Below are 22,383 nucleotides of genomic sequence, written 5' to 3' on the forward strand. Positions count from 1 at the left end.
GGGAAAGCAAGGGCTATTTGAAGTTAGAGAAGTCAATGTTCATACCGCTGGGGTGTAAGCTACCCAAGCGAAATATGAGGTGCTGTTCCTCCAATTTGTGGTGGGTTTCCTCTCATGCTCCAAAGACATACAGATTAGTCGGTTAATTGGATTCATTAAAATAAAATTGTAAATTGTCCCTAGTGTCCGGGGATTGCTGGTCGGTGTGGACAAATTTGGGCCAAAGGCCTATTTCCACACTGCATCTCGAAATAAAACTAAACTATACAGCTCCATCCAAGACTCCATCCATTGGGAACAACATGCTGAGAGGTTAATTCCCGGAATGGCGGGACTATCATATATTGAAAGACTGGAGCGACTAGGCTTGTATACACTGGAATTTAGAAGGATGAGAGGAGATCTTATCGAAACGTATAAGATTATTAAGGGGTTGGACACGTTAGAGGCAGGAAACATGTTCCCAATGTTGGGGGAGTCCAGAACAAGGGGCCACAGTTTAAGAATAAGGGGTAGGCCATTTAGAACTGAGATGAGGAAAAACATTTTCAGTCAGGAGTTGTAAATCTGTGGAATTTTCTGCCTCAGAAGGCAGTGGAGGCCAATTCTCTGAATGCATTCAAGAGAGAGCTAGATAGAGCTCTTAAGGATAGCAGAGTCAGGGGGTATGGGGAGAAGGCAGGAACGGGGTACTGATTGAGAATGATCAGCCATGATCACATTGAATGGCGGTGCTGGCTCAAAGGGCCGAATGGCCTCCTCCTGCACCTATTGTCTATTGTCTATTGAGAGCTATTTAAGCATTAAATATAAAACAAAAATACCAACGCCTCCACTTCCCTAGAAGGCTTAGGAAGTTTGACATGTAGGGTTGCCAACAGTCCCGTATTAGCCGGGACATCCCACAATTTGGGCTAAACTAGTTTGTCCAGATATTTTGTGTCTGTCTTCCAAAAAGGTCACCTGTCCATCCCTTCTACACAGATGCTGCCTGAACCCCCTGAGTTACTCCAGCACTTTGTGTTTTGCTCAAGGTTCCAGCATCGGCAGTTCCCTGTGTCTCCGTGCCACTTCATTGCTTATTTTAAACAGTTACCCAGACGACCAAAATATTTCTAATTAGAACGCTAATTGCCAATAAGATTGTGTCAGCGTACAATTGTCTGCTGACGTATAATAATGACCGATGAGAAATGTTACCTGCGTAAAACTAGCTCCAAGTAATCTATCCAAAGAGGTTTGCCCCACATGTTGGCCGGCTTCCAAGTGACATGCTAGTCTTGCAAAACGAGTGTCAGGTTTTGCACTCCGCGCTGCTCAAAGACCCATTGTTCGGTGATTAAACAGCAGCTTCGTGATTGTTTCCAATCTGACACACTAACTTGGCTGGAATCTTTCGCAAATACGCCATATCGCCGCGGTCACGGATACCCTGCTCAAATACGACACTGCGCACAACAGGTACATCCTTCACCAGCTCTGCACGTTCGCACAAAACCACAAAAAAAACAGAACCAGGGGCCACACCGTCTAAGCATAAAGGGGAGGCCATTTAAAACTGAGGTGAGAAGAAACTTTTTCACCCAGAGGGTTGTGAATCCGTGGAATTCTCTGCCACAGAGGGCAGCGGAGGCCAATTCACTGGATGAATTTAAAAGAGAGTTAGATAGAGCTCTAGGGGCTAGCGGAATCAAGGGATATGGGGAGAAGGCAGGCACGGGTTACTGATTGTGGGTGATCAGCCATGATCACAATGAATGGCTGTGCTGGCTCGAAGGGCCAAATGGCCTCCTCCTGCACCTGTTTTCTATGTTTCTAAAATATCTCCGGTGGAGTGTGGACCCACCATTGGTTCTGAAACACAGTGCTAGAGTAACTCGAAATGTCCAGGTAGGAACTGCAGATGCTGGTTCAAACCGAAGGTAGACACAAAATGCTGGAATAACTCAGCGGGTCAGGCAGCATTTCTGGAGAGAAAGAATGGGTGACGTTTCGGTGAGAGACCCTTCTTCAGACTTCAGCGGTCTGAAGAAGGGTCTCGACCCAAAACGTCACCCATTCCTTCTCTCCAGATTTTGTGTCTATCTGCTGGAGTAACTCAGCGGGTCAGGCAGCATCTCTGGAGAACATGGATAGGTGACGTTTCACAGAGTGCTGGAGTAACTCAGCGGGTCAGGCAGCATCTCTGGAGAACATGGATAGGTGACGTTTCAGCTCGGGATGTTTCTTCAATTTGATCTTTCGACTTTCACTTCAGAGATACAGTGTGGCAACAGGCCCTTCAGCCCATCGAGTCTGCACTGACCAGCGATCACCCCGTATATACTACATAGCTCCATCAAACACACTAGGGACAACTTACAATTATTTTACAGAAGCCATTTAAACTCCAAACCTGCACATCTTTGGCATGTGGTAGGAAACCGGAGCACCCGGAGGAAACCCACGCGGCCACGGGGAGAACGTGCAGACTCCATACAGACAGCACACGTAGTCAGGATGGAACCCGGGTCTCTGGTGCTGTGGGGCAGCAACTCTACCGCTGCGCCACCGTGCCGCCCTGTCTGGCTCTGGCTTATGTAAAGCGGGTGAGGTGAAGACGTCCTTTGGATGGGGCCCCAACAGGATCCGTCCAGAGTCCCTGGGAATTAAATCTTCCATGGGAGAACTCCAAGAACACATTGTCTCCAGAAAGCTGCTGCAGCCGACCTTGAGAAATGAAAATACAGCAGTACATGAGGCACCCTGTGGTTTCGCGGTAGAGTTGCTGCCTCCCAGCGCCAGAGACCCGGATACAATCCTGACTACGGGCGCTGTCTGTACGTTCTCCCCGTGACCGCCTGGGTTTTCTCCGGGTGCTCCGGTTTTCTCCCACACTCCAAAAGACGTTCAGGTTTGTAGGTTGCCTTTGTTTTAAAAAATTGTAAGTTGTCCCTAGTGTGTAGGATAGTGGTAGTGTCCTATGTGCTAAGGTCCTAGAGCTAGGGTGGTCGATGGGCAAGGTGGACTTGGTGGGCCGAAAGACCTGTTTCTGCGCTGTATCTCTACAGTCTAAAGTGAAGTCTGCTAAACACTAACAGCACGGAAGCAACCCATTAGGAACATAGAAAATAGGTGCAGGAGTGGGCCATTCGGCCCTTCGAGCCTGCACCGCCATTCAATATGATCATGGCTGATCATCCAACCCAGTATCCCGTACCTGCTTTCTCTCCATACCCCCTAATCCCTTTAGCCACAAGGGCCACATCTAGCTCCCTCTTAAATATAGCCAATGAACTGGCCTCAACTACCTTCTGTGGCAGAGAATTCCACAGACTCACCACTCTCTGTGTGAAAAAAAACTTTCTCATCTCGGTCCTAAAAGACTTCCCCCTTATCCTTAAACTGTGACCCCTTGTTCTGGACTTCCCCAACATCGGGAACAATCTTCCTGCATCTAGCCTGTCCAACCCCTTAAACCCATTGAGCCCAAGGGAATGCCTGTAACCCTCACAAGTCCATTATTTTATATTTCCTTTGCATTTGACAATAATTGAGTTTAGTTTAGAGATACAGCGCGGAAACAGGCCTTTTCAGCCCTCCGGATCCACGCCGACCAGCGATCCCCGCACACTAACACTATCCTACATGCACTCGGGACAATTATTACATTTACCAAGCCAATTAACCTACAAACCTGTACGTCTTTGGAGTATGGGAGGAAACCGAAGATCTCGGAGAAAACCCACGAGGGTCACGGGGAGAACGTACAAACTCCGTACAGACATCGCCCGCAGTCGGGATGGAACCCGGGTCTCCGGCGCTGCATTCGCTGCAAGGCAGTAACTCTACCGCTGCGCCACCGTGACCGCCTTAATTATTTGTGAGAATAACATTGGGGATAAAGGGTAAAAAAAAGTTAATTGACTGGAGAAGCATTCACTCGGGAGAGGAAGAGTCTGTTCGCACTTAATGATACGAACTCTTGGCACAATGGGGATGGGCACATCAATTGAACATCAGTGGGAAAGTGGGGGCAAGGCGAGAAGAGGTGATGGATGAAGTGGTGGCAATAGGGTGGCGCAGTGGAGCAACTGGTAACCCAGCTGCCTCACGGTGTCAGAGACCCAGGTTCGATTCCCACCTCGGGTGCTGTCTGTTGTGGAGTTTGTGTGTTTAGTTTAGTTTAGTTTAGTTTAGAGATACAGCGCGGAAACAGGCCCTTTCGGCCCACGGGGTCCACGCCGACCAGCGATCCCCGCACACTAACACTATCCGACACCCACTAGGGAGAATTTTTACATTTACCAAGCCAATTAACCTACAAACCTGTACGTCTTTGGAGTGTGGGAGGAAACCGAAGATCTCGGAGAAAACCCACGCAGGTCACGGGGGAGAACGTACAAACTCCGTACAGACAGCACCTGTAGTAGGGATGGAACCCGGGTCTCCAGCGCTGCATTCGCTGTAAGGCAGCAACTCTACCGCTGCGCCACCGTGACCACCCTAAATCTTCAGTTATCTTCGGTTTTAAATCAGTGTCAGCAGTTCCTTCCTAAACTAAACTAAAACTAAATATCTCAAAAGGTTGTAGTGGGACAAGGGATTGAATGCAAGAGATTCAAATGTTGGTGTTAACAGTCAAGCCAATTTGAAGAGTTAGAAAACAAAACAGAAGATGCTGGAAATACTCAGCAGGTCGGGCAGCATCTGTGGAAAGTGATACGGAGTTAAGGTTTCACTTTGAAGAACTTCCATTGGAATTTCTCCATATTCTCAGCCTGGACTTTGCACTCACAGCTCCAGCCCGAGGACTCATCCCAGCACCTTGTGAGCAACCAAAGATTGTTCTCTCTGAGTCACAGCCGACATTTGGCGTTGAGAAACGCAACATAACACTCGCTGGTACGAGATGCAGAAATCAAGCTGTTATTAAATAAGATCAGTAATGAAACACGAGAAGGGGAATTCCCCACCGTTGCTCTGTTATGACAGACACTTCTGCCAAAAGTTCATTACAAAGATTTAAACAATCAGTGCGCACAATAATGGGGCAGAACTGAATCAGACTTTAGCGTGCCAACATTCCTAAAGGCTATATTACACAGCCTCAGTCTTCACCTGTCCAAACAAGTATCTTCCCTCTCATCGGGTCATAAGTGATAGGAGCAGAATTAGGCCATTCGGCCCATCTAGTCCACCCCACCATTCAATCATGGCTGATCTATCTCTCCCTCCTAACCTCATTCTCCTGCCTTCTCCCCATAACCCCTGACACCCGTACTAATCAAGAATCTATCTATCTCTGCCTTAGAAATAAGGCTTGGCCTCCACAGCCTTCTGTGGCAATGAATTCCACAGATTCACCACCCTCTGACTAAAGATATTTGTGCTCATCTCTTTTTTCTCATCACCGATACTTTTCTCTAAACTCTACACCTAGAAGAAACGGGATTAAAAATGGTACCAGATCTGGTGACTCCCCTAGGCTGTCTCAGTATACGAGTACTATATACCTGTACTGTACCTACGGCGCTTATCCAAGATGTATCTAAGTTCTTCGTTGTAGTGATACTTGTACTGAACTGTGCACTGAAGTGAATTTCACGGTACCTTGGTACTTGTGACAATACAGTACCATTGAACCATTGAAAAATTAGTGTGAAACCAAAACATAACAGGGCAGGGTGGTGCAGCGGTAGAGTTGCTGCTTTACAGCGCTGGAGACCTGGGTTCAATCCTGACCATAGGTGCTGTCTGTACGGAGGTTGTACCCTCTCTCTGTGACCTGCGTGGGTTTTTCCCGGGATCTCAGGTTTCCTCCCGCACTCCAAAGACGTACAGGTTTGTAGGCTAATTGGCTAGGTGTGAATGTAAATTGTCCCTCGTGTGTAGGATAGTGTTAGTGTGCTGGGATCTACATTACCCCTTGGATGTAGGTGATAAGATTCGGTGGGGGGGAGTTGATGAGAATGTGGAGCAGAGTGACATTAGTGTAGGGTTAGTGCAAATGGGTGCCTTGGTCAGTGCAGACTCGGTGGGCCGAAGGGCCTGCCTCCGTGCCGTGTGACTCTACAACACAGGGCTGGGAGAATACTGCAGAACGAAAATGGAGACAAAACTGAAAGATACAAAGAGACCGACTGTAAATGCTGACAGAGTTGAACCTTGTTGAATGATTCTGGAGAGCAACAGGAAGATGGGGTGGGGGGAGGAGGGGAGGGGGAGGTGTGAGGGAGAAGGGTGAGGGAGGTAAAGGAGAAGGGGGTAAGGGAGAAGGGGGAAGGGGAGAGGGAGGAGGGGGAGAACTTTCTTGTAAAGGACACTTGGCAAGGATCAAAGGTAGACACAAAATGCTGGAGTAACTCAGTGGGACAGGCAGCAACTCTGGAGAGGAGGAATGGGTGACGTTTCGGGTCGAGACCCTTCTGGCAAGGATCAGTCAGAATAAAGGTTGGTGCTAAAACATTCACAAAAGATAAAGACGATTGCATAGAGATAAGGCAGTTGAAAACATTGTCAACTCATAATTAAAACTGGTGTACGCAGGCACACACTGGCAGAATAGTTCACACAAAAGACAGGGCAGGAAGTAGTTAAGCAGAGAAGGAATGATGGAGAGCAGAACAAGGATTCATGCGATCTTCAGCTTGAACTTATGTTGACCTAATTCTCTGCCTCAGAAGGCAGTGGAGGCCAATTCTCTGAATGCATTCAAGAGAGATCTAGATAGAGCTCTTAAGGATAGCGGAGTCAGGGGGTATGGGGAGAAGGCAGGAACGGAGTACTGATTGAGAATGATCATCCATGATCATGGTGAATGGTGGTGCTGGCTCGAAGGGCTGAATGGTCTACTCCTGCACCTATTGTCTATTGACTTCAGCCTAATTCTGCAGTCAACTGCTCTACGTTTTGGGAAGTCGCTCAGAATCCACATTGTAAAATAACCACATGCAGGTTTGTAGGTTATTTGGCTTCCGTAAACTGCACCTCATGTGTAAGGTGTAGAAAGGAACTGCAGATGCTGGTCTAAACCAAAGATAGACACAAAAAGCTGGAGTAACACAGCGGGACGGGCAGCATCTCTGTAGAGAAGGAATGGGTGACGTTTCGGGTCTTCTTCAGAAGGGTCTCGACCCGAAACGTCACCCATTCCTTCTCTCCAGGGATGCTGCCTGTCCCGCTGAGTTACTCCAGCTTTTTGTGCCTGGCCTCATGTGAATGGAGTTGAGCGATGTCAAGTCAAGTCAAGTCAATTTTATTTGTATAGCACATTTAAAAACAACCCACGTTGACCAAAGTGCTGTACATCAGTTCAGGTACTAAGAACGAACATACAATGGCACACAAACATAACAGCACATACATAAACAGTTCACAGCGCCCCCTCAGAGGGCCTCAAACGCTAGGGAGTAGAAATAGGTTTTGAGCCTGGACTTAAAGGAGTCGATAGTTGATGTGGTTACAGTGGGCCGATGAGCCTGTTTTAATGCTGTATCTCTCAATCAATCAATACCTATTACTATTATAAACTTAATGGTACAATCTACACTTCACGCTGCCTTGGAAAAGCAGCCAACATAATCAAAGACTTGTCCCACACCGGATATTCCTTCTTATACCCGTTCCCAACGGGCAGAAGATACAGAAGCTTGAAAGCACACACTACCAGACTCAGGAACAGCTTCTTCCCCTCTGTTATCAGACTTCCCCTCTGTTATCAGACTTCCCCTCTGTTATCAGACTTCCCCTCTGTTATCAGACTTCCCCTCTGTTATCAGACTTCCCCTCTGTTATCAGACTTCCCCTCTGTTATCAGAGACGCAGCGTGGAAACAGGCCCTTTGGCCCACCAGGTCCGCACCGACCAGCGATCCCCACACATTAACACTGCACGTTTAGTTTAGAGATACAGCGCGGAAACAGGCCCTTCGGCCCACCGGGTCCACGCCGACAAGCGATCCCCGCACATTAACACTATCCTACACCCACTAGGGACAATTTTTACATTTACCAAGCCAATTAACCTACAAACCTGTGCGTCGTTGGAGTGCGGGAGGAAACCGGAGATCTCGGAGAAGACCCACGCAGGTCACAGGGAGAACGTACAAACTCCGTACAGACAGCGCCTGTAGTCGGGATCGAACCCGGGTTTCTGGCGCTGCATTCGCTGTAAGGCAGCAACTCTACCGCTGCGCCACCGTGCCGCCCGAGGTACCATCCACCTCATTGGTGACTATCTTTGATCTTGGCTTCACCTTGCACTAAATGTTATTCCATTATCATGTATCTGTACACTGCAAATGGCTCGACTGTAAACATGTATTGTCTTACCACTGGCTGGATAGCACGCAGCAAAAGCTTTTCACTGTACCTCGGTACACGTGACAATACGCTAAACAGAACTGATATTTACTGTTTCTCCCTCCACTGATGCTGCCTGGCCCGCTGAGTGTTTCCAGCATCTTCTGGTTGTGTTAAAAACGGGAAAAGTTGGAAAAAGGCATCAGATAGGTGAGCAACTGTGGGGTGAAATACAGAGCCAGGGTCTCATGCTGTACACAAAATGCTGGAGTAACTCAGTGGGACAGGCAGCATCTCTGGAGTGAAGGAATGGGTGACGCTTCGGGTCGAGACCCTTCTTCAGACTTCTGTCCTGAAAACTTCACCCATTCCTTCTCTCCAGAGATGCTGCCTGTCCCGCTGAGTTACTCCAGCATTTTGTATCTATCTTCATAATCATAATCATAATCATACTTTATTAGCCAAGTATGTTTTGCAACATACGAGGAATTTCATTTGCCGTACGGTCACACCAATAAAAAGCAACAGGACACACAAAATACATTTTAACATGAACATCCACCACAGTGACTCCTCCACATTCCTCACTGTGATGGAAGGTGAAAAAAAGTTCAATCTCTCCCTTCCTTGTCCTCCAGCGGTCGGGGGCCTCGAGCCTTCCGTTGACGGGACAATCTTCGATTTAAACAGAGCTTCTGCAGTTCCTTCCTACGCATAAGGTCTCACGCAGACAAAGTGGCAAAAGCTAGCGGTGAGGCGGGACTTACAACGATCATGCAAAGGGCAGGAAAGATGAGATGACACAAGTGGTGAGGGGACTGTGTTGAGAGTGGGTGGCAAAAGGTTTCAGGTGAATAACAAAAGGAAAATCTTGTGGGAGAAGTTGAATAATTATGTGAAATAAAGAGACAAGAGTGTTTAACTGCCATATGTACTGACGATAGATGATGCTCTAACTTGCAACGGCATAACAGGCCTGTAAACACAAGATGCACAGATGATAAATAATCGGGGTATTTCGAGGACCGGGGACGTTAGGTTCAAGGTAGGGTTGCCAACTGTCCCGTATTAGCCGGGACATCCCGTATTTTGGGCTAAAATCCTGTACGGGACTGCCCTTGTCCGGGCCTACAGTGTCCGGGTCTACAGCGTCCGGGCCTACAGCGTCCGGGTCTACAGCGTCCAGGCCTACAGCGTTCGGGTCTACAGTGTCCGGGTCTACAGCGTCCGGGCTGACAGCGTCCGGGCCGACAGCGTCCGGGTCTACAGCGTCCGGGCCTACAGGACGCTGTAGGCCCGGACGCTGTAGACCCGGACACTGTAGGCCCGGACAAGGGCAGTCCCGTACAGGATTTTAGCCCAAAATACGGGATGTCCCGGCTAATACGAGACAGTTGGCAACCCTACCTTGAACCTATGTCCCCTGGTCCTCGATTGCCCCGATTATTTATCATCTGTGCATCTTGTGTTTACAGGCCTGTTATGCCGTTGCAAGTTAGAGCATCATCTATCGTCAGTACATATGGCAGTTAAACACTCTTGTCTCTTTAATTCACATAATTATTCAACTTCTCCCACAAGATTTTCCTTTTGTTATTCACCTGAAACCTTTTGCCACCCACTCTCACACAGTCCCCTCAGCTGTAGGCCCGGACGCTGTAGACCCGGACGCTGTAGACCCGGACGCTGTCGGCCCGGACGCTGTCGGCCCGGACGCTGTAGACCCGGACGCTGTAGACCCGGACGCTGTAGGCCCGGACGCTGTAGGCCCGGACGCTGTAGGCCCGGACGCTGTAGGCCCGGACGCTGTAGACCCGGACGCTGTAGGCCCGGACGCTGTAGGCCCGGACGCTGTAGGCCCGGACGCTGTAGGCCCGGACGCTGTAGGCCCGGACGCTGTAGGCCCGGACGCTGTAGGCCCGGACGCTGTAGGCCCGGACGCTGTAGGCCCGGACGCTGTAGGCCCGGACGCTGTAGGCCCGGACGCTGTAGGTCCGGACGCTGTAGGCCCGGACGCTGTAGGTCCGGATATTGTAGGCCATGAGGCCCGGGCGCCGCCTAATGGAGGTTGCATAGCAACCTGCCTCCCGGCCCGAGTGGCCGCCATTGGTGGAGTGGGAGCATGTGGCTGCTAGCTGGGCGAGGTCACGTGGGGCGGTGACATCACCTTGTCCCTTATTTGGGAGTGAGATAGTTGGCAACCCTAGTTCAAGGTGAAGTGGAAGAGATTTAATAGGAATCTGAGGGGGTAACTTTTTCACACAAAGGGTGGTGGGTGTATGGAACAAGCTGCCAGAGGAGGTAGTTGAGGCTGGGACTATCCCAATGTTTAGGAAAGTTAGATAGGACAGATTTGGAGGGATTTGGACTAAGCGCAGGCAGGTGGGACTAGTGTAGCTGGGACATGTTGGCCGGTGTGGGCAAGTTGGGCCGAAGGGCCTGTTTCCACACTGTATCACTCTATGACTCTAATATATAATAAACAAAATAAATCAATAAATTAATAACTACCATGCAAGTGCAAAAAAACCCTGCAGTCAGTGCAATCAAAGGCAGTCCACAGAAGTTCATACTGTAGTTAGTGTTCAAGAGCCTGATGGGCGTTGGGAAGAAGTTATTCTGAACCTGGTGGTCATGTTTTTCAGAATCCTATATCTTCTTAAACTTAAGGAAGATAGCCACAAAATGCAGGAGTAACTCAGCGGGACAGGTAGCATCTCTGGAGAGAAGGAATGGATGACGTTTCGGGTGGAGATCCTTCAGTTTAGTTTAGATTTACAGCATAGAAATAGGCCCTTTGGCCCAGCCAGTCTATACTGGCCACATCGCTTGTACACAGAGTTCTACATAATCCCACTTTCGCATCCACACCCTGTACATTAGGGGCAATTTACAGAGGGCCAATTAACCTACAAACCCGCTCGTCTTTAGGACGTTGGAGGAAACCAGAGCACCCGGAGGAAACCCACGCAGTCACAGGGAGAACGTGCAAACTCCACACAGACAGCACCTGATGTCAGGATCGAACCCGGGCCTCTGGCGCTGTGAGGCAGCATGTCTACCAGCTTTGCCACCGTGCCGCCCTAAATTCTTTTTCCCCAATGGTAGGAGTGAGATGAGAGCGTGGCCATAGTGGCGTGGGTCTTTGATGATATCGGCTGCCATTTTGAGGCAGCGCCTCCTGTAGATCCCTTTGATGAAGGGGTAGTCTACATTGGTCCCACCTGCCTGCATTTGGCCCATATCCCTTCCTACCCAATGTTTTTTAACGGGTAATCTTTGGGGGATCTTGTGTCCAACTTCCTGGCAGGTGAGATTGAAAATATAGAAAATAGGTGCAGGAGGAGGCCATTCAGCCCTTCGAGCCAGCACTGCCATTCATTATGATCATGGCTGATCATCCACAATCAGTAGGACCGGTGCGTGCCTTCTCCCTATATCCCTTGATTCCGCTAGCCCCTAGAGCTCTATCTAACTCTCTTTTAATTTCATCCAGCGAATTGGCCTCCACTGCCCTCTGTGGCAGAGAATTCCACAAATTCACAACTCTCTGGGTGAAAAAGTTTCTTCTCACCTCAGTTTTAAATGGCCTCCCCTTTATTCTTAGACTGTGGCCCCTGGTTCTGCACTCCCCCAACATTGGGAACATTTTCCCTTCATCTAGCTTGTCCAGTCCTTTTATAATTTTATATGTAACCCCATTCTCCTGCCTTCTCCCCATAAGAGAGAGCTGGATAGGGCTCTTAAGGATAGCGGAGTCAAGGAGTATGGGGAGAAGGCAGGAACGGGGTACTGATTGTCAGATTCACCACCCTCTGACTAAAGAAATTCCTCCTCAGCAGGTCAGGCAGCATTTCTGGAGGACATGGATAGGCAACATTTCAGATGGAGACCCTTCTTCAGATAATGCCAGCAGTCCCAGCGTTCTACCAAACACCGGTCTACGTGTATGATCTGTACATACGTCGGCCATTCATAACCTGGAGATGAGCTGGACATAGAGGTGATGGTTGGAGGAGTGAATCGGATACTGGGTAACCTGCAGTGAGCGACACATCTCGATACAACCTCAAGGTTTTCCACTGGGGTCCACATGCAGCACAGAACGCCACAGGATATCTTTCTCCCCTGCGGCTATCAAAACTGTACAACTCCTTCCCCTTCTGTCATGGGGCGGTCTGTCTCCCCTTCCCCCCCATCCCCCACATAGAATAGATGTGAACGGGTGACCAATGGTCGGCATGGACTCGGTGGGCCAAAGGGCCTGTTTCTATGCAGTATTTTCCAATCTATTACAATGTTAAAAAGCATTTGGACAGAAGCATGGATATGAAATGTTCACAGGGTCTCGACCCGAAACGTCACCCATTCCTTCTCTCCCAAGATGCTGCCTGACCTGCTGAGCTACTCCAACATTTTGTGTCGACCTAAGGTTTACAGGGAGTTGCGGCAAAGGCAATCAAAGTGACTAACTCACATAAACCTCCTGGTTGGCAGGGACAGGTTGGGCCGAAGGGCCTGTTTCCATGCTGGAAACAAGGAACTGCAGATGCTGGTTTACACAAAAGGTGCTGGAGTAACTACCCGTGTTCTCCAGAGATGCTGCCTGGCCCGCTGGGTTAGTCCAAAGGTAGCCTCGATGAAAGAGCTTGGAAAGAGCACAAACCCTTAATATATATAAAATCATGAGAGGAATATATCGGGTAGATGCACAGAGTCTCTTGCCCAGAGTAGTGAATTGAGAACATAGGTTTAAGATAAAGGGGAAAGAAAAGATTTAATAAGAATCTGAGGGGTAACTTTTTCACACAAAGGGTGGTGGGTGTACGGAACAAACTGCCAGAGGAGGTAGTTGAGACAGGGGCTATCCCAACGTTTAAGAAACAGTTAGACAGGTACATGGATAGGGCAGGTTTGGAGGGATATGGACCAAGCGCAGGCAGGTGGGACGGGTATAGTTGGGGCATGTTGACCAGTGTGGGCAGGTTGGGCCGAAGGGCCTGTTTCCACGCTGCATAGAAACATAGAAAATAGGCGCAGGGGTAAGCCATTCGGCCCTTCGAGCCAGCACTGCATTTCAATATGATCATGGCTGATCATCCAAAATAAGTACTCCGTTCCTGCTTTTTCCCCATATCCCTTGATTCCCTTAGTCCTAAGAGCTAATCCTAACTCTCTCTTAAATTCATCCAGTGAATTGGCTTCCACTGCCTTCTGTGGCGGAGAATTCCACAGATTCACAACTCTCTGCGTGAAAAGGTTTTTCCTCATCTCAGTCCTAAATGGCCGACCCCTTATTCTTAAACTGTGACCCCTGGTTCTGGACTCCCCAACATCGGGAACATTTTTCCTGCATCTACCCTGTCCAATCCTCTAAGAATTTTATATGTTTCTATAAAATCCCCTCTCATCCTTCTAAATTCCCGTGAATACAAGCCCAGTCGACCTATTCTTTCATATGTCAGTTCCGCCATCTCGGCAATTAACATGGTGAACCTACGCTGCACTCCCTCAATAGGAATAATGTCCTTTCTCAAATTAGGAGACCAAAATTGCGCACAATACTCCAGGTGCGGTCTCACCAGGGCCCTGTACAACTGCAGTAGGACATCCTTGCTCCTAAACTCAAATCCTCTCGCAATGAAGGCCAACATGCCATTAGCTTTCTTCACTGCCTGCTGTACCAGCATGCTTACTTTCAGTGACTGATGTACAAGCACACCCAGGTCTTGTTGCACCTCCCCTTCTCCTAATCTGACACCATTCAGATAATAATCTGCCTTCCTGTTCTTGCCACCAAAGTGGATAACCTCACCTTCATCCACATTATACTACATCTGCCATGCGTCTGCCCACTCACCTAACCTATCCAATTCACCCTGCAGCCTCATAGCATCCTCATCGCAGCTCACACTGCCACCCGGCTTTGTGTCATCCACAAATTTAGAGATGTCACATTTAATTCCCTCGTCTACATCGTTAATATATATTGTAAACAACTGGGGTCCCAGCACCGAGCCTTGCGGCACCCCACTAGTCACTGCCTGCCATTCTGAAAAGGACCTGTTAATTCCTACTCTTTGCTTCCTGTCTGCCAACCAGTTCTCTATCCATGTCAATACCCTACCCCCAATACCACGTGCTCTAATTTTACACACTAACCTCTTGTGTGGGACCTTGTCAAAGGCTTTTTGAAAGTTCAGATACACCACATCCACTGGCTCTCCCTTATCCATTCTACTCAAATAATTCCAATAGATTTGTCAACTCTATGACCACACATAAAGTCCGTAGAAGGGTGCCGATCTGAAAAACATCGCCTGTCCATTCCCTCCACTGATGCTGCCCGACCCACTGAGATCCTACGAAGGTATTAATTCACAAAATGCTGCAGTAACTCAGCAGGTCAGGCAGCATCTCAGGAGAGAAGGAATGGGTGACGTTTCGGGTCGAGACCCTTCTTCAGACAGAAGATCTTACACTGAGATCCTCCAGCACTTTGTGTTTTATTCAAGAACCCAGCACCTGCAGTTCCTTGGACGTCCGTGGCCATCACTGAACGGAAGGTGCTGGAAGGAACTGCATATGCTGGATGCAAGATGCTGCTAAATAAATGAAACTCCAGCTAAAATGAAAGTTCAGCAAATTGAAATTCCAGCAAAATGAAATGAAAACTCCCGCAAAATTTAAATCCCAACAAACTAAAATTTCAGCAAAATGAAATTCCAGCAAAATTGAAACTCCAGAAAAATAAAATTTCAGCAAAATGAAAACTCCAGCAAAATGAAACTCCAGCAAAATGAAACTCCAGCAAAATGAAACTCCAGCAAAATGAAACTCCAGTAAAATGAAACTCCAGCAAAATGAAACTCCAGCAAAATTGAAACGCCAGCAAATTGAAATTCCAGAAAAATAAAATTTCAGCAAAATGAAAACTCCAGTAAAATGAAAACTCCAGCAAAATGAAATCCCAGTAAAATGAAATTCTAGCAAAATTGAAACTCCAGCTAAACAAAAAATGATTGCCCTGTTCTTTGACGGGTTTCACTGAAGCAATTTGCACTGAAGAGAGACACAAAATGCTGGAGTATCTCTGACTCTGCGGGGCAGGCAGCATATCTGGAGGGGGTGAGGATTACATTTGTGATTCCCTCTGTATGAATCACCAGCGGCAGGGCTGGGTCTGGGTCCCAGTGATAGTTGGAGTCACGGGGGCGTTGCGTTGCGCTGGTAAGCCGGGCGGGGAGAGGCGGCTCTGGAAACGCTGCGCAATTTTCCATGCAAGTTTCTCTTCTCTCCCCCCTCCTCCTCCGTTGAGTTGCAGCAGTGAACTTCCGGGGGTTTTCCTGCGGCCCTGGCTGATGCTTTGAATGGTTGGTGGTGTTGGCGAGACAGCGGCGGTGGAGAGGTGTCCCGTCCCCGGGCAGCAGCGCACAACGACCGGCCCCTTCTCTCCTCTCTCCCCATGCCGTCTGGACACGGGCGCACACACAGCCCCCGCTCCACAGGTAAGAGACCTGGCTACGCCCCAGCGGTGTCAACATTGTCCTCTCTAACCTCAAGTAACCCTTGCTTTCCCTCTCTCTCCATCCCTCCCCTAACTCTCCGACCTCTCTGCACCCCAGCGGTGTCAACATTGTCCTCTCTAACCTCAAGTAACCCTTGCTTTCCCTCTCTCTCCATCCCTCCCCTAACTCTCCGACCTCTCTGCACCCCAGCGGTGTCAACATTGTCCTCTCCAACCTCAAGTAACCTTGCTTTCCCTCTCTCTCCCCATCCCTCCCCCTTCCCCTAGCTCTCCGACCTGTCTACACCCCAGTGTCAACATTGTCCTCTCTAACTTCGAGTAACCCTTGCTTTCCCTCTCTCTCTCTCCATCCCACCCCCTTCCCTAACTTTCCGACCTGTCTACACCCCAGTGGTATGAACATTAACTTCTCCAACTTCAATTAAACCTTGCTTTCCCTCTCTCTCTCTCTCTCTCCATCCCTCCCCCTTCCCTAACTCTCCAACCTGTCTACACCACAGCGGTATGAACATTGACTTCTCCTACTTCCCTCTCTTCTCCAACTTCCCACCCTTCCTTTCCCTCTCTCTCCATCCCCCCCCCCCCCCCCCCCCAACCTGTCTGACTGTCCCCTTGATTACTCTTTATCTTTAGGAAAGAAAACTGCAGATGTTGGTTTAAATCGAAGGTAGACACAAAATGCTGGAGTAACTCAGCGGGTCAGGCAGCATCTCTGGAGAGAAGGAATGGGTGACGTTTCGGGTGGAGACCCAAGGGGTGTGAAGAAGGGTCTCAACACGAAACGTCACCCATTCCTTCTCTCCAGAGATGCTGCCTGACTCGTTGAGTTACTGCAGCATTTTGTGTCCACATTTTATCATAGTTTGCCTCCATGAAGCTTTTCCACTCTCACATGGGGAAAAGGTTCTGACTGTCTACCCTATCTGTGCCTCTCATAATTCTACCTACTTCTATCAAGCTTCCCCTCAACACCCAATGCTCCAGAGAAAACATTCCAAGTCTATATGATCTTTGGGAGGTGGGAGGAAACCGGAGCAGCCGGGGGAAACCCACACGGTCACAGCGAGAACGTGCAAACTCCACTCAGACAGCACCCGATGGCGGGGTCGAACCTGGGTCCCTAGCACTGTGAGGCAGCAGCACTACCAGCTGCGCCACCCTCCTGAGCCTCCCAATCTCACCAGCAACCTGACCAATATTCGGGGCAGCACGGTGGCGCAGCAGTAGAGTTGCTGCCTTACAGCGAATGCAGTGCCGGAGACCCGGGTTCCATCCCGACTGCGGGTGCTGTCTGTACGGAGTTTGTACGTTCTCCCCTTGACCTGCGTGGGTTTTCTCCGAGATCTTCGGTTTCCTCCCACACTCCAAAGACGTACAGGTTTGTAAGTTAATTGGCTTGGTAAATGTAAAAATTGTCCCTAGTGGGTGTAGGATAGTGTTAATGTGCGGGGATCGCTGGTCGGCGCGGACCCAGTGGGCCGAAAGGGCCTGTTTCCGCGCTGTATCTCGAAACTAAACTAAATTCACACCTTAAGTAGCATTACTGAGACTGATTATTATCTTTTTAAATCTTTGCTTTGTTACATTATCGGCTGTTTCTTAAATCTCAATACTGACTGCACCTCAACATTACACTGGCTGTAAAATGTTTTGAGACTTCGAACGTAGTGAAAGTGTCAAATAATAATTTTTGTTTTGATGTTTTTATCTTGATAAAGACTTGTCTCGATAAAGGGTTGATAGCCACAAAATGCTGTAGTAATTCAGCGGGACAGGCAGTATCTCTGGAGAGAAGAAATGGGTGACGTTTTGGATCGAGGCCCTTCAGACTGAGAGTCAGGGGAGAGGGAGACACAGAGATATGGAAGGGTAAGGTGTGAAAATGAGACATCAAAGTACAAGGAAAATGTAGAATAGATCATTGTGAGCTAGGGTAAGGCGAGAACAAAACATACAAAGAAAAAAATTAATCAGGAGAATTAAATTGAACGAGTCTGAAGAAGGGTCGCGACCCGAAACTTCAACTAGCCATGTTCTCCAGAGATGCTGCCTGACCTGCTGAGTTAATCAGGTACAGTGTCTTGTTTAAAATCTTGCTACATCATTTGTACATAGTGCATGGTGGGACATGCACATCCTTGATTGGAAGCTTTGTTTTGCTCGTGTACGGTTTTTACTTCAAGGTGGGTTGGGACCGCCTGTTGGCTGGGTTGGGTCCATGTAGGGTTGCCAACTTCCTCACTCCCAAATAAGGGATAAAGGGTAATGTCACCGCCCCGCGCCCCACGTGACCTCACCCAGCCAGCGGCCACGTGCTCCCGCTCCAACAATGGCGGCCGCCCGGGCCAGGAGGCGGGTTGCTAGGGAACCTCCGTCAGGCGGTGCCCGGGCCTCCGGGCCTAGACTGTCTGGGCCTACAGTGACCCTCGGGCCTACAGCGTCCGGGCCTACAGTGTCCGGGCCCACAGTGTCTGGGCCTACAGCAGTCCCCGGGCCTACAGTGTCCGGGCCTACAGTGTCCGGGCCTACTGCGCTCCCCGGGCCTAATACGGAACAAGGATGGGACAAACGAATTTAGCCCAATATACGGGATGTCCCGGCTAATATGGGACAGTTGGCAACCCTAGTTGGGACCCCCTGTTGGCTGGGATGGGTCCATGGTTGGAGAGTGTTGCTGAGAAGCAGCAACATATGTCGTAAGGGCATTTTGGCCGCTGTACACCTGGTGTGTGTGATGTTGAACTCTTGCCTTTGCAGAGAACTTAATGTACTTGTGTGGACACAATATTCTGTAATATGATAAATAATAAGGTCATAAACGATGGGGGCAGAATTAGGCCATTCAGCCCATCAAGTCTACTCTGCCATCCAATCATGGCTGATCTATCTCTCCCTCCTAACCCCATTTACCTGCCTTCTCCCCTTAACGCCTCACATACGTATCTTAAAATTTAAACTGTAAAATCACAGAGGAAGCAATTCATATCAGTCAGTGTAGGAAGGAACTGCAGATGCTGGTTTACACCGAAGATAGACACAAAATGCTGGAGTAACCCATGCTGGGACAGGCAGCATCTCTGGAGAAAAGGAATAGGTGACGTTTCGGGTCGAGACCCTTCTTCGGACATCTTCTTCATGCCAGTGTAACTCTGTCAGTTCTGGGAAGGCCTGAATCTTACTCTTGCACTCGTTCCTTACAGTACTGTAATCTTTAATTTGTTCCTCTCTCACCAAGATTATCTCTCTTGTAAACGGGGCGGATGATGGTGCCTGATTTGCAACCAGTGCTTCCGAGAACTTTTTGAGGTATACATTCGGGGTTATAATTCGCTGAAATGTAATTAAATAAATCTCGTCAAGAGAGTTTTTACTGTCATCTGTTCCGAAACGGGACAATGAAATTCTTTGATAGACAGAAAAGGCTGGAGTAACTCAGCGGGACAGGCAGCATCTCTGGAGAGAAGGGAATGGGTGGCGTTTCTGTTTGTTCCTTTTTTTTGCAGCAGCTGCACGATATTTGTAAACGCAGTATTCAAAAGATAATATAATAAACAAACAAAAACTGTTCATAAACAGGGCGGCACGGTGGCGCAGCGGTAAAGTTGCTGCCCTGCAGCGCTTACAGAGCCAGAGACCCGGGTTCTATCCCGACTACGGGTGCTGTCTATACGGAGTTTGTACGTTCTCCCCATCACCGTGTGGAATTTCTCCGAGATCTTCGGTTTCCTCCCACACTCCAAAGACGTACAGGTTTGTAGGTTAATTGGCTTGCTGTATATGTAAAATTGTCCCAAGTGTGTGTAGGATAGTGTTTGTGTGCGGGGATCGCTGGTCGGTGCGGACCCGGTGAGCTGAAGGGTTTGTTTCCATGCTGTATCTCTAAACTAAACTAAATTATAAACCCCAATATAGCACAACAACAAACAAAGCCCAATGACCCTAATGCAACTTGAGCAGTCCGTAATTTAGTTTAGTTAGTTCACCTTGATGTGAAGGGCCATAAGGCAGATGCTTCAAATACTTCCAGCTACATTAAATTACTGTCCCCTCTGCCAGTAGAAATTGTTAATCCTCTCTGCACAAACGCTTTATAATGTGGATTGTTTCTGTTATATCTCCATTAACTTTCTTGTTCTGAGGCTGGAGTGACACAACGGTGGAGTTGCTGCCTCACAGCGCCGGAGACCCGGGTTCAATCCTGACTATGGGTGCTGTCTGTACAGAGTTCGTATGTCCCCCCGTGACCTGTGTGGGCTTTCTCCGGGTGCTCCGGTTTCCTCCCACATTCCAAAGACGTTTTTATAGGTTTATAGGTTAATTGGCCTCTGTAAATTGTCCTTAAGACTGTGGGATAGAACTAGGTTTTATGGAGTGATCGCTGGTCACCTGTTTCTCCACCGTATCGCTGAAGTAAAGTCAAAAGTAAACTAAACAATCTTAGCTCCTCCAGGTATTTATTCACAAAATGCTAGAGTAATCAGCAGGTCAGGCAGCATCTCGGGAGAGAAGGAATGGGTGACGTTTCGGGTCGAGACCCTTCTTCAGTCTGAAGAAGGGTCTCGACCCGAAACGTCACCCATTCCTTCTCTCCCGAGATGTTGCATGACCTGCTGAGTTATTCCAGCAGGACCCATTCCTTCTCTCCTGAGATGCTGCCTGACCTCCAGCATTTTGTGAATAAATACCTTCGATTTGTACCAGCATCTGCAGTTATTTTCTTACACTACTTAACTCCTCCAGTGTCTCCATCGTTACTGTCTGGATTCTCTCCCAGGTTCTGTTCAGTATTGGTTCAATCTCAGCTGGAATATTATGATTGTGGTTTACCATGATGACTTCGTTTTGAACTCTTAAGCCAGATATGAAGCACAGGATCTAATTTTCTTTCATTGAATGGTTTTATTGACAAGTAATATGTTTGTTTAGGTTTATTATTGTCATGTGTGCAATGAAAGGCTTGGTTTTGCATGCTATCCAAACATGAGATAATGGTTGATTAATAAGGTGGTGCAGCGGTAGAGTTGCTGCCTTACAGCGCCAGAGACCCAGGTTCGATCCTGACTACGGGGGCTGTCTATATGGAGTTTGTATTTCTCCCCATGACCTGCGTGGGTTTTATGTGAAATCTCAGGTTTCCTCCCACACTCCAAAGACGTACGTATAGGTTTGTAGGCTAATTGCAGATGCTGGTTTAAATCGAAAGTAGACACAAAACGCTGGAGTAACTCAGCGGGACAGGCAGCATCTCTGGAGATAAGGAATGGGTGACGTTTCGGGTCGAGACCCTTCCTCAGACTGATGTCAGGGGAGGGGGTGGGACAGAGATAGTGGCCCCACCGTGCCCGTGACGACCTGTATACTTGTTCTATCCCACACACCAGGGAAATTTTGAAGAAGCAAATTAACCTCCAAACCTGCACGTCTTTCAAATGTGGGAGGAAACCGGAGCATCCAGAGAAAACTCCACAGTCACAGGGAGAACGTGCAAACTCCGTACAGACAGCACCCGTAGACGGAATCGAACCCGGGTCTCTGGCGCTGTGAGGCAGTAACTCTACCGCTGATGCCACCCGTGCCAATTGATGAGAAATCGTGTAGAAATGAAAACCTGAGGGGAAGAAATGAATAGGCATCTAGGCACGTTTGAGTTAACAATAGAGAGGCAGTGTAAACTTAGTTAATCGTTACTAATATGAATGGATTTGTTTTTTCTTTTGAGATATTGAACGATTGCCAGAGGGAATACCATAGATCTTTCTGCAAATTTTCAGAAGGAGGTTGCTTGACCAAGTTACAAAAATATGTCAAGTCCAGTATGTATGTATGTATACCCGACGTGAACAGTGCTTACAGACAGGGTTTGTGATACAGCATGGAAACAGGCCCTTCAGCACACCGAGTCCATGCTGACCATTGATCACCCATTCACACTGTCGTCTGCTAGTTTCACTGTTCGTATCCCTTCGTTCTCACCTCATCCAGCAATGGATCATTGTGGGCTCCACCTTTCCTTGCCCATCGGGGCTGGCTCTGATTTGATCTTTTCATACTTTTCACTCATTTGTTCTTTGCACCATTTCATGCCCCTAGTTTCCCTCTCCCCTGACTCTCAGCCTGAAGAAGGGTCTCGACCCGAAACGTCACCCGTTCCTTTTCTCCAGCGATGCTGCCTGACCCGCTGAGTTACTCCAGCACTTTGTGTCCTTCTGTGTTTGAGAAGTAGAATTAAAAAACAAGTAAACATGGGTTTGTGCATCGGTTATTTTCTTTTTAACGGGCTGATTCAGCAAAAATAAATGCATTGTCACAGTGTTTAGTTTAGATATTCAGCGTGGAAACAGGCCCTTCGGCCCACCAGGTCCGCGCCGACCAACGATCCCCGCTCACGAACACTATTCTACACACAAGGAACAATTTACAATTTTACCGAAGCCAATTAACCGACAAACCTGCACGTCTTTGGAGTGTGGGAGGAGACCGGACCACCCGGAGAAAACCCACGCAGGTCACGGGGAGAACGTACAAACTCCGTACAGACAGCGCCCATAGTCGGGATCAAACCCGGGTCTCTGG

The 22,383-nt window shown here is 48.5% G+C and overlaps 1 protein-coding gene across 2 annotated transcripts in view; it reads left to right on the forward strand.

Moving 5' to 3' along the window:
• The first annotated feature begins 12,241 nt into the window (after positions 1-12,241).
• Positions 12,242-22,383, forward strand: part of malt3 (MALT paracaspase 3) — a 113,085-nt gene continuing 102,943 nt past the window's right edge. The window contains exons 1-2 of one of the 2 annotated variants that reach the window (XM_078429974.1): positions 12,242-12,285; positions 15,607-15,790. In XM_078429974.1, the coding sequence (XP_078286100.1) occupies positions 15,653-15,790 (138 nt within the window). In that variant the 5' untranslated portion in view covers positions 12,242-12,285; positions 15,607-15,652. Of the gene's footprint in view, positions 12,286-15,606; positions 15,791-22,383 lie in introns of those variants that run through there. The other variant, XM_078429973.1, reaches the window with a different exon arrangement.

This window comes from Rhinoraja longicauda, chromosome 38 (assembly GCF_053455715.1).
Source record: "Rhinoraja longicauda isolate Sanriku21f chromosome 38, sRhiLon1.1, whole genome shotgun sequence".
In the NCBI taxonomy this organism is placed as follows: Eukaryota; Metazoa; Chordata; class Chondrichthyes; order Rajiformes; family Arhynchobatidae; genus Rhinoraja; species Rhinoraja longicauda.